The sequence below is a fragment of the Panthera tigris genome, chromosome D1 (assembly GCF_018350195.1).
Source record: "Panthera tigris isolate Pti1 chromosome D1, P.tigris_Pti1_mat1.1, whole genome shotgun sequence".
Lineage (NCBI taxonomy): Eukaryota > Metazoa > Chordata > Mammalia > Carnivora > Felidae > Panthera > Panthera tigris.
In genome coordinates, this window is record NC_056669.1 from 108,759,623 (window position 1) to 108,771,707 (window position 12,085).

The following is a 12,085-nucleotide window of genomic DNA, read 5'->3' on the forward strand; positions in this document are numbered from 1 at the left end:
ATGACCTGGCTGCACCCACACCTCACCCACCTCCTCAGCTGCGTAGTGGCTCCTGGCAAGCAGCCCCTGCCCCATGTCGATGCAAGAGGAGAAGCGGTCGGCCCTGGCCTCTATCTCTGCCTTGATGCCCTGGTGGTTCTTGATGACCAGATCTGCGGAGGACACATCCCTGGGGGTACAGAGACCACATTACCGCTGCCCACAACCCTGTCCCAGCCCCCAGCCCACAGCCCTCGGAGGCTGCAGGGCACCGTGGCCCTCACCGGGGCCGCTCCTGGGCATCCATCTGCAGGTTCACCCCATCCATCCACAGCATCAGCTCCCGGACGGCCTTGAAGAAGCGGAACTTGTCCGTGGTGTCCAGGAGCAGCTGGCGGCGGGCGGCAGAGCTTCCCTGAAGCTGGGTCCAGGCCTCAGCCACCGCCTGCATGTGGCGGCCGATGTCCTCAGCCTTGTCTCCAGCATAGGCCTTCTGGAGCCGATGGCCATCATCCTGCACCTGCTGGACCTGTGGGCCCCCCCCACCCCCGCTCAGAGTGAGGCAGAGCTGGGGGACTCCAACGAGCAGGGGTCTCTCCGGTCCTGGTCTCTGTGCTCTATCTCCCATCCATTTTACCAGCCAGAGAAGCAGGAGGCAGAGCAGAGGGTAGCGGCCGGGAAAAATGAAGGCCGGTGCCCAGAGTAAGCCCTGTCATACCCTGCCCTGCTGGGTCTCAACATGGGGCCTGGGGAGTCTGGCGGGGGCAATCTTTTAAACAGACCACTGGCCAATTGAGCTTCCAGAGGCCTGCCCAGGACACAAGGGGCCTCAACGATTGCTAGAATGAGATTTGCAGCCATGAAGGGACTTGGGTATTGGTTGACTGGGTTTAAACGGTTGGAGAAAGAATCTATGCTTCTGTGGTGTGGGTCTGGAGCTCTGACCTGGGTGGGACCAACACGCAGATTTTAGTATGCTATGAAGAATCCAGCCATTGAGACCATCTGAAAATGTCATGGGCCCCCATGAAGGCTGGTCATTAAAGGTGTGGATGCTGTGGCTAGATATACCCTGTCCAGAGAGGTTTCCCTGGAACCACTCTAACTTTGTCCTTAAGCATCCCTCCAGAGGATGCCAACCCCCCACCATTTCCCATGAAGTCTCCTCTGAGCACCGCCTCCCCCCCCCCCCCCGCTCCCCCAAATCACCATGCTTGGGTCAGACCTGGGCGCTGAGGGCCTGGATGTCATGCTCAAAGGCGCAGTGGCGGCGTTGCAGGGCCTCGGCTGCGTTGAGGTCCCGGCCGGTCCCGTCGGGAAGCTGCTGCTGCTTGTGCTGCACGCGCGCCAGTGCTTGGCGCGCCCCGTGCAGGAAGCGCTGCAGCTCATGCGCCGCTGCCAGCACCTGACCCCGCGTGTCCAGCAGCTCGAGTAGGTCCGCCCAGGCCTCATTGAGGCTGTCCTTCCACTCGGCCACGGTGGCCCGGGCGGCATGGCCCCCAGCGATGAGCCCGTTGGCCAGTGCATTGGCGCTGTCCACACGCTCCTGACCGATGGTACTCGTGTCCCGGGAAAACTCTCGGAATTTGTCTCGGAGCATCTGGAGGAGGAAGCAGTTACGTGGACAGCGCTTTAACACGGGTAGATGCAGTCCCTGTCTAGTGGGCGAGACTTCTAGCCCCAAAACTGAGAAGTGACTCTCTCCATGGGCCACAAGGGCCAAAACAGGTTTCTTCAGCAGGACAACTGGTTCCCATTTACCCCACATGTGACTGATGCCCCCAGCCCCCAGCAAAGCATTAGGGGTGCTTGGAACCTTTGGCCGTCAGGCAAAATACCTTAACTATGGTCCATGTGTCTGCACTAACGGGGCCCCAAATTCCCAAACAGTGTAGAGGAAGTCACCTGTGCTGTTGAGTTCTGTTGGAAAAAAACGACTGGAAATTTCCTTTTTGCCCACACCTGCGTACAGTCCCATGACCTCTTTTCTGCACGGTTCTTCAAATTAAGTACCCAAGGGCAGTGCCTGCTCAGCCTGCTCTTGCACCCCCTGCCCCTCGAGGCTCTGCCAGAAGGAGGCGCTGGCCTCCCGGGGCGTCCTCCACACCTCCCAGAGCAGCTCTGTGGCTGGTGGGCTGGTGCCCGCCCTGCACTCACAGTCACGTGCTCGTAGTCCTGGCCCAGCTCGTGGGAGGCTGCCACCACCTCGCGCTCCTGGATCCACTGCTCCAGGTCGTCCAGCTCACGGCGGAGCTGGCACAGCCGCAGGTGCTCCTGCAGGCGCTCCCGCCGCTCTCCCGCCAGCTCCTTCAGGCTGGCGTACAGCTTGTCCACCTGCGCTTGGCGGATGGATATTCGCGTGCTGTGGGGGCAGGGGTGGCAGGACTTAAGACACATGGCTCTGAACCCTACCTAGTCTATACAGTCCAGTCCGTTCTGCCCGCCCCCCCCCACCCCCCACTACTTGCCAAGTCTCTGCCTGTCTAGCTTTCTAAATAGTTCTGTACACATGTAGCATAGAAGGCTCCACGGTCCCGGCACCACCCTGGAACCCGTTCTTGTCTCCCCCAGGAGCCGTGCTCCCCCTTGTTCCCCGCTGTGTTCACCTCTCTGGGTGGTTGTGGTCAATCATGTCTTGGCTGCTGGCTGCCAGCTGATGGATGGTCTGCGCATAGTCAGCCAGGGCTTGTTCCAGTACCTGATGCTTCTTCACCTCTGCCTGGGCGCTGAGCTCGTCCTGGGAATGACAGTGGGCATCAGGGAGTAGGGGGCTGGGGAAGAGAGTGGCAGCCACACAGCCTGAGCTCTGCTGGGCCTCTCACCTTGGCTTTCTCCTGGCCCATCATGTGTAACTCCTGCTCGCCCATCCAGGCCTCCGCCTCGGCGGCATCGCGGTAGAACTGCTGGGCCCGCAGGGCCTCCTCCAGTCGCTTGCCTCGAAGCTCCAGCTCGTGGCTCAGGCGTTTCCACATCTCCTGCAGCTCAGCCAGCTCTGGGCCTGCCGCTGCTGCTCCCAGAGTACGCTGCCGCTCCGTCAGGTCCGCGATCCGCGGCTCGTGGCCCTGTATCTCCTTCTGCAGGGTCTGTCCACAGCAGTAGAAGAGGACACTCTGAGAGGGGGCCCCTCACCACATTCCCCCTTCCACCCGCTCCACAGCCAGCCCCCTACTTTCAGCTTTCTTTCTTCCTGAGTCCTCCTCACTTGCCCCCTCCTCTGACCTAAGAATGGGATGGTAACACCCCTTCAGTCCACCTGATCTGCTACAAAGAGAGCCCACCCTCCTTTGGTGAAGAGAGGCCAAGCACTGAAGTCTAGAATGACACACAGATTGAGGGGGAGCCAGAGAAACCCCAATTTTTTTTTTTAAGAAAAAACAAACTTCCAAGTCTGGGAGGTCCTTGAGACCTTTTCTTTTGCCTTTAGCCTTGGCCTCACCTGGTTTTTCTTCATGAGAAGCTGGACACTGGGCAGGTCCTTGCCATGTTCCATGGAGCTAGCCATGGGTAGCCGCTCTGTCACCCACAACTGGATGAGAAAGAGGGGGTCAGTGGAGGTCCAGAGGGCAAAGTGAGAGCTGGGGTTGGACAGTGGGGAGACTTGGGGAGAGGTTTGCTAGGGCTCCTGGTGTGTGCCTGCTGGGAATGGTCATCTCTGAGTCTGGGGCACAGGGACCCAGAGGGCATCCCCAAGAGTCCCTCGAGAGTCCGTTTTCCATGCCAAAGGGAAGAGATGCTGGCATCTCCCCAGCATCCAGGAAGGAGACTAGAAAGCGAATGGCAGGGAGCAATTTGCCACGATGACGACTCTACCTCAGCCCAGACTCTAGTGACTCACAATCTCATCCTCCACGTCCCGGTGGAACTGGTGCTGCTCACGGGAGGCGTGCAGGCGCCGGCAGCGCTCCTTCATGGGCTGGCACAGGGCCCGGAACTTCTCCTCCACGGCTCTCGACGTCCTCTCCACCTCCCCCGCGCCCTGGTCCTCCTGGGCCAGCGCTGTCGCCTGGGCCTGGATGGCCTCCACCTCCTTCTCTCGCACTGCCATCTCCCGTTCCAGCATCTGCAGCCCGGGGAGGAAGGAGTTGTTGTCACCACACATCTGCCTTCAAGCTCAGAGGAGATTCCACACTTCCTGTGGCCAATCAAGATTTCTTATCCCCAGGGTTCACCCCAGGGAGAGCATCTCCTCATGGCCTAGCTCAGTGGACCTCAAACTCTAATATACATAAGAGCCTGCGGGGGGGGGATGTGATAACGGGGCCAGTTGTCAGTTTACTGCCTCTCAGACCCCAAATCACCTCAGCTCCAGGTACATCTTTTCCTGTTTTGAGATGTTAGGACTGAACCCTGTTGATCTTTCTCCTTTGCCAGCTGGTGCAATGCTGGGTCTTGTCATTAGAGGGCGCCAGAGGCACAGCACAATGCAAGGAGGGGAAGGTGCAATTTATGGTTCTTGTGTGCTTTTTTGCTCTTGCTCCTATAGCAAGACTGCCCACGGTGTGCAGGACATCCAGTGGCTCTCACCAACCCCCAGCAAATTTTGCTGGCATCCCAGTGGTAACTTCCTGCTGGCCAGTGTTGGCCCGCCAGCATTAGACTGGCCTGGTCCCAGGATACCCCAGCAAAGTTCTACAATACCTACCCCTGGGCCTCGGCCCTCTCCAACGAGGTCTGAAACAGCCGTGGGGTCAGGGGGGACGCATCTCAGTCCTCCTTGGGTACCCCTCCCCAGCACTAGAGGTAGTAGCTGCTCCCTACATTTGCCATTTCTGTGCTATTTAGAGCAGGGATCAGCAAATCCAGCTCCCTGCCTGTTTTTGTAAATAAAGTTTTATTGGCGCACAGCCACACCCATTATTTTACATATTGCCTGTGGCTGCTTTTATCCTACCAGAACAGAGTTGAATACTTATGACAGAGACCATATGACCTACAACAGCCAAAATGTTACTGTCTGGCCCTTTATAGAAAAATGTTTTCTCATCCCTGCTTTCGATTTCTACCTTTTGGTAGTTAACCACCTTTAACTAATTGATACTTCTTTTTTACTATAATTTCATTGTTCAAGTTAGAGAATGGTTTCTATCTTCTGACTTCAGTCTGGCAGACACATGCTCCCAGAGATTCTGAGACGGTGGCCCATGGACATTGCTTTGAGAAATACTGGCACAGATGTTGTCTGTGAGGCCTGAGAATGACCTCCCAAATCTCAGGAGCTACAGACTCCCTCCTCCACTCTGCTGCGGTTCCCCATCCCCACCACAGGCCTGCAGGGCACCTGTTGCTTCTTGAGCAGAATGTTGACACTGGTGAGGTCCTTGCCGTAGTCGTCAGAGTGCAGCTGGGCCTGCAGACTCTCCAGCCAGCTCTCCAGGGCGGAGCAGCTCTGGGCAAACAGCTCGGCTCGGTTGGCATCGAAGAGGCTACGGGCCTTGGCCTGGGTGGTGCTCTCCAGCCTGTCCCAGCGCTGGTGCAGGTCCTCCAGCTTCTCAGACACCAGGGCCTTCAGCTCTGGCTTCTCGAGGGTCAGCTCCCGCCCTTCCTGGGTGGCGGGACAAAGAAGGTGTCAGTGTCAGATAATGCTGGGTGCCTGTCACCAGTCCATTGAGCCTCTGACTTTGGCTCAGGTCACAATCCTATGGTTCGTGAGTTCAAGCCCCACATCGGGCTTGCTGCTGTCAGAGCGGAGCCTGCTCTGGATCCTCTGTCCTCCTCTCTCTCTGCCTCTCCCCTGCTTGTACTTTCTCTCTCAAAAATAAACAAACATTGGGACGCCTGGGTGGCGCAGTCGGTTGGGCGTCCGACTTCAGCCAGGTCACGATCTCGCAGTCCGTGAGTTCGAGCCCCGCCTCAGGCTCTGGGCTGACGGCTCGGAGCCTGGAGCCTGTTTCCGATTCTGTGTCTCCCTCTCTCTCTGCCCCTCCCCCGTTCATGCTCTGTCTCTCTCTGTCCCAAAAATAAATAAATGTTGAAAAAAAAAATTAAAAAAAATAAAAATAAACAAACATTACCAAAAAAAAAAAAAAAAAAAAAAAAAGAATTAGATACTGCTGAACTTTATGGGTTGGTAACAGATCAGAGACCTAAAGGGCAGTAGGAACCTGAAGTGAAGGCAATAATTCCAGGTTCTTGCATACTCTCCGTAACATGCTCTTCTCAAGGTTTCAGACCTCTTCTAGCCCTTCCACCCTCCACTGCTGGGTTGCACCCTACTTGTTCAAGGTCTGGCTCAAATCTCATTTCAACTAAGAAGCCATGGAGACCTTTCCTACTCTGGGCTCCCTCATGCTAGTGGCTTCTGGGGTTACGCCACACATGGTCTTATATATTTGCCATCTTCTCCTGTTTCCCAGCAAGCCACCCTTTCCCTGAGTTATGTACACCCAAGTCCCACCTGCTCTCCCCACTCCCAGCCTTTCTGCTTGAGGACTTTCGTTGCTGGGGAGGTGAGGGAAGCATGGTCTCCTGACCTGCATGCAAGGCAGACCGGAAGTGCCCAGGAGTTACTGCCCAAGGAAGCAGCCCGCAACCAGTGATAGACAGGGAGCCGGTGGACAAAGACTCAGCATCCTTGTTCTTTGGCTGGGATTATGTGGATGCATGTTCTACACTGTCTCCCATGTTCCCATGGTGCCCCATTAGTACTGAGCACCAGTGGCCCACTGGGGTGACTGGCATGGCAGCGTGGGCCCATTATCAAATGCCTTTCCTTTTCCATCCCATCACCCCACGCCCCCACTGGTGTTCTCGGTGGTCATCTGTCATAAAGTGGCCTGCACTGGAAACCTCATTTCAGGGTCTGCTTCTAGAAGAACACAGTCCAAGACACTGCCTTGAAGCCACTTTGTGCATGGCTGCCAGGATGAGTGTCAGAGTCTAGCACTGCTTGGGTAACTTCACAAACCTTCAGCACAGTCCACACTTCGATGCACAGTCCTTACGTGGTGTTCAAGGCTTTTCATGACTTGGCCTAGCAGGCTTTTCCTACCTTTTCTTCCATGGGGCCCCTTCACACGTTCTACGTTCCTGCCAGTCTGACTTACCCCCTTGCTCCCATATAGGTACCCCACTTATGCATCTTGGGCTTCCTGTTTGCATGGTTTTCTCTGCCTAGAAACATTTTTCCTCCAGTGTCTCTGCTTGTCCAAATTCTACTCATCCTTCATGAACTGCCCTGGAGGCTCCAGCCTCTAGGATTCCCGTGCCTCTTCTCTCCTTGTAAACAAAGCTTTATTGGTACATAGCTTTACAGGCACACACAGAGGGCCTAGGCTTTATCAGGCCCTCTCTCACTGCATTTGCTATATTCTGCTCTGGATTTAATTTAGGTATTTGTGTATACATCTCATAGCCTGGCTATAGTGTCATTCTTCAAGGGTGGAACTGCCTATGTACCCTTCTCAGTGCCTAATATAATGCTTTTGCATATAGTAGCAGCAAATAGTAATATTTGCTGAATAAATGGAAACACTGGGCATACACTGGTCTCCTCCTCTCCCCAACCATCATGCCCTTGAGGGAAGGAAAGTATCTTTTTATATACCTTGCAGTACCTAGCAGAGTGCTGAGCACACATATTGTTGCCCAGGAATACTTGCTGAGTTGAAATAAAGTTTTATCTGTGCTCAGCTCTTGAGGAAGTGGTACCAAGTACCAGGAAGAATAAGACTCAAAAGCAAGGGTTGGCAAAAAGGTGCTCTGTGGGCTCAATGTGGCCCACCACTTGTTTTTATAAATAAAGTTTTATTGGAACGCAGCTATACCCAATCGTTTATGTATTCTCTATGGCTGCTTTTGTGCCGCACCGGCACATAGCAGAAACCGTGTGGCCCGCAAAGCTGAAAATATTTACCATCTGGCCCTTTGCAGAAGTTTGCTGACCCCTGCTGAAGAACGTCATCCTCCTCCGGACCCAGGGATAGTTACGGTGTTGACCCAAGGCTGCAGTTTGGCTCCCGTACTACTAATTTGTACTTTCCCACAGTTCTGGAGTCACTGTCTCATGGACCGAAGACCTTTGTTCCCCAGACTGTAACTCTCCACCTTGGAGGTTTGATACCAGAGGCCCCATGACCTGTAACCCTGAAGGAACCATAGACTAAAGCCAGGATCCCTCCCTGTACTGTGGCCATGATCCTGTCCAGACGAGGCCCCAGGGCTCTCTTCCTGCTGCTGTTGTCACACCACTCACCTTGTCTACCTTGTCCAGCCAGTCTTTGTTGGCGGCCAGCTCAGCCATGAATGCCTGGTGCTTCTGCCACTTGGTGTGCAGGTTGCGGGCCTCATCGTAGGACACGTCCTGGGCTGTCAGCATCTTCTCATCAATCCAGAGCTTCAGCTGGACCAAGCATAGAGCAGGGGTGGAGAAGGGCAGAGCACATTTCAGATGGAGTGGAGCATACGGGGGCGAGGTGAGCTGGGAGAAGTGGTGGATGTGGGGAGAAGCCATGCAGGTGGCTTATTCAGGTGACACCTATTCAGGTGATACCGCAATGGACTTACTCTAGGCTCAGAGAGCCAGGGCGTTTTATCAAAGGGATGGCTAGGGAATGTCGGAGGGGACATGGGGGTACCAAGAGCCTCACCTCGTGACAGTCTTGTAGGAAATGCTGCTGCTCTCGGTTGTCCCGAAGACGGCCCAAGAGCTGCTGCACTGCTTCTTGATTCTTCTTGTGTCTGTAATGACAGTCTCTTGTGAGACCCTTGAACTTGCTGTCAAAGGGTTATGGCCCTCTAACTAACCTAGAAGCCTTCAGTCCTCTTGTTATGGGGACAATGTCTTCCGGGAGCACTGCAAGACAATCCAGGGATCCTGATGTCCAGCATCCAGTGACTCCAGTGGCCTTCATCTCCCCTGGTGTGGGGGAGGCAGGGCTTCCCAGCTCCTGGCTTAGTCTCTCTCCAACCACTTAGTTCTTCCTCCTCTACTGTTTGTCAGCCCCCACCACCATCTGTCTGCCTGTGCTGCGTTCTCCAGCTTCTTCCTCAATGAAACAGGCCATGCTGTTTTCGCTCACTTCCCCCTTGGGCCTCTCATTTACCCACTGTCTTTACCATACCTCCTCTCGATGGAGTCAGCCTTCTCCTGGATCTTCTCGGCATGGATGTTGCCTTCAGACACCAGCTGGCGGCCAGCCTCCAGGAGCCCGCGGATCCGCTCTCCGTTGGCATCCATGGTGCTCATGAAGTCTTCCAGTTTTTTTATGGTGGCATCAGCAGCTTGGAGTGTCCCCGGCATCTCCGTGTGGGACAAAACGTATTCCTGTGTGGGAGGAGAGGTACAGAGCTCACTTCTCAAAAGCCCTTGTCAACTTTTCAGAAGGGACTTCCTGAAAGGACATATCAGACATGGAGGCCAGGTGGGGAGAGGAGAGGAGACAGCCTGGCTCTGAAGACAGAGTGGAGGGGTGAGGGGTGCCTGATTATGCTGCAGTCTTGCAAAGTTACAAGGGAGCTAGGCAGGAGGACCATAACAGCCCCAATCCCGTTTTACCTTCTTTCTGGCCACATACTTAACACTTACATGGCAGGTCAGGTTTTCTATTTCTTCTCAAGCCAGTTTTGGTAAGTTATACCAACATCTTTTTATTCTGTTTAATCTTTTTTTGTTGTTGTTGTTTTTTTTTAAGTAAGCTCTAACCCTATGTGAGACTTGAGCTCACGACCCTGAGATCAAGAGTCACATGTTCTACTGAATGAGCCAGCCAGGTATCTACATCTTTGTTTGTTTGTTTTACTCCCACATTTTTTTTTTTTTTAAATCAACTTTTTTGGGGATGTTTATTTATTTTGAGAGAAAGAGAATGAGTGAGTGGGAGAGGGGCAGAGAGCGCAGGGAGAGAGAGAATCCCAAGCAGGCAGCATGCTGTCAGCGCAGAGCCTGAGGGAGGGGCTCAAATCGATCAACCGTGAGATCACGACCTGAGTCGAAACCAAGAGTCAGACGCTTCACCAACCCAGCCATCCAGGCGCCCCGCCCATATTCTTCTAACATGCCCTCTCTGTCCATCCTGGTTCTTCAACTACTCCCTCACTGCCATTTCCTCCCCACCCACTTCTCTCCTCCACACTTCCCCACCCCTAGTTCCCTCTCTTCCTGGGTGGGACTTTGTGTCCCAGGGCTCTTACCTGGCTGCTGAGCACACCTTCGGCCTGGCGAGCATCCCGCAGGAAGCCTTGGAAGCCGTGGGCCTGGGCCAGATGGCCTTGCCGGCTCTCCCACATGCGGCCCAGCTCCTCCCAGCCCGTTCCCAGGGCTTCGAGTCGCTGCCGTAGGAAGAGGCACTGCGGATCAGCCTGGTCCCGGGTCACCTCCTCACCCAGGGCCCGGAGCCGGCTGTACTCGCCCCGGGCCCGCTCCACCTCTCCCCGCAGGGCTGCGTGTTGGGCCAGGAGGGCCTCTGCCTCAGGCAGGGTAGCCGGCCCTTCTTCAGAGGCCACAGAGGTCTGCGTGCGACCGAGCCAAGCCTGGAAGTCATCTAAGCTGCGCAGGAAGTCCTGCAGCCGCCGCGCCTCACCCAGTGACTCTTCTCGCCGTCGCATGGTGGCCCTTAGGTCTTCCCAGCCAGCTTGCACCTCTCCAAGCCGGGCATTGATGGCAGGGGCTTGGGCGGGGTGGCCAGCAGCCAGGGCATTTGCCTCTCGAGTCAGTTCGCCCACCCGAGCGGCGATGGCCTCCAGGTCCCGCTCGGTGCCGGCCAGCTTCCGCTGCAGTGCCAGCACCCCGGCCAGGTCATTGCCCAGGCCCTGGGTGGACTCAATGACCTTGGTCTTTTCTCTCATCCAGGCCTGGGTCTCTGTGCACTCTAAGTGGTAGTTCTGGATGCTCAGGGCCGATGTCAGGGCTGCCTTCTTGCCGTCTGCCAGGGTCCGAAACTGCTGCCACCTGAGAGTAGAAGGAGGGCCTAGTGTCTAGAGCTGCTCAGCTTTCCTGCCCCATTTAGGTATACTCGGAAGCTTCTTCCTTGCCTCTCTCTCCTCTGGCACATTCCTCCACCTACTTCTGCTTGTTAAAGAGGCTGCTCCTTGCTCACCCTCCCGACCCCTCGATTGCTCCCTGTCCAGGCACAAGTCCTTTCGGATTACCTTTACCCCCTTCATTTCTCTCAACATTTCCCGCCTCTGCCCCATAACATGTTCCAGATGACCTTCCTTCCTCGTTTTTAGCCTCCATTCCATGCCCTACGGAACTCCCTCTGGCTGCCATCCCTGTCTGCTGCATCCTTTCTTGGTTGCCCTCCCCAACCCCACCTGTGGTTGAGCTGCTTCTGGGTATTGATGATACTGTCCTTGCCCGGGGGTTTGGCCTTCAGCAACTGCTCCGCAATGTCATTCACAGCAGTAATCCGTGCTGCAAGGGCGTTCATTTCAGGCTCCAGGGTCTCGAACCTGAGAGGGTGGAAGAGGGTGGAAGCGGTGGCTGTGGATTGTGGGAGCAGTGATGCACCAGCCCATCTCCCCTGGATGCCCAGGGAAACTCCTCTCTGTCCACCCGAGGCTGATCTTCAGCAGCCTCTGCACATCTTCACGTATAACACCTGCAGTATCTGTGGCTCAAGTGGGGAGCCTCGGTTCCCCCCAAGCAAGTAGAAAAGCAATCCCCTCTGGAGTTAATCAAGGAGATGATGAAAGCGAATGTCACGAACAGTTGCACGAGCCAAACAAATTCCTGGCCCAGGGCTTCACCCTCTATGGGAACCTCCCCATTCTTCCTGGAACCCCTTTGCTGCCTAGCTGGGTCCCCTCCTATTAACATGTATTAAAAAATGAATTGACAACCAAAAATTTGTTTGCATGATAAAGATGTGAAGCATAACTTCTCCTAGGGGCGTTGGATATTCTCACAGAGTCTGCAAACATTTTCTGTAAGGGGCCAAATAGCAAGTGTTTTAGGCCTTTGGGCCATAAGATCCCAGTCAAGAGAATTTAGCTCTGCTATTGTAGAGCAATACAAAAAAGTAAAAGCAGCCAGGGACCATACGTAAATGAATGAGCATGGCTCTGTTCCAACAAAGCTTTATTTTAAAAAAACAGGCAGCAGGCTGGATTTGGCCCCAGGATTGTAGCTTGCTGATCTCTGTCATAGAGTATCTTGAAAACCAAGAAA

The 12,085-nt window shown here is 54.9% G+C and overlaps 1 protein-coding gene across 3 annotated transcripts in view; it reads right to left on the reverse strand.

Annotated features, from left to right (window-relative positions):
* SPTBN2 (spectrin beta, non-erythrocytic 2) overlaps positions 1 to 12,085 on the reverse strand; it is a 39,461-nt gene that overhangs the window by 4,397 nt on the left and 22,979 nt on the right. For all 3 annotated transcript variants that reach the window (XM_042958041.1, XM_042958042.1, XM_042958040.1), the window contains exons 15-28: positions 11,230 to 11,367; positions 10,108 to 10,864; positions 9,039 to 9,241; positions 8,565 to 8,655; positions 8,171 to 8,317; positions 5,258 to 5,521; positions 3,815 to 4,039; positions 3,416 to 3,505; positions 2,802 to 3,062; positions 2,586 to 2,716; positions 2,137 to 2,341; positions 1,205 to 1,579; positions 264 to 508; positions 31 to 169 (exon numbers count right to left, since the gene is read on the reverse strand). In XM_042958041.1, coding sequence (XP_042813975.1) covers positions 31 to 169; positions 264 to 508; positions 1,205 to 1,579; positions 2,137 to 2,341; positions 2,586 to 2,716; positions 2,802 to 3,062; positions 3,416 to 3,505; positions 3,815 to 4,039; positions 5,258 to 5,521; positions 8,171 to 8,317; positions 8,565 to 8,655; positions 9,039 to 9,241; positions 10,108 to 10,864; positions 11,230 to 11,367 — 3,271 coding nt within the window. The remainder of the gene's footprint in view (positions 1 to 30; positions 170 to 263; positions 509 to 1,204; positions 1,580 to 2,136; positions 2,342 to 2,585; positions 2,717 to 2,801; positions 3,063 to 3,415; positions 3,506 to 3,814; positions 4,040 to 5,257; positions 5,522 to 8,170; positions 8,318 to 8,564; positions 8,656 to 9,038; positions 9,242 to 10,107; positions 10,865 to 11,229; positions 11,368 to 12,085) is intronic.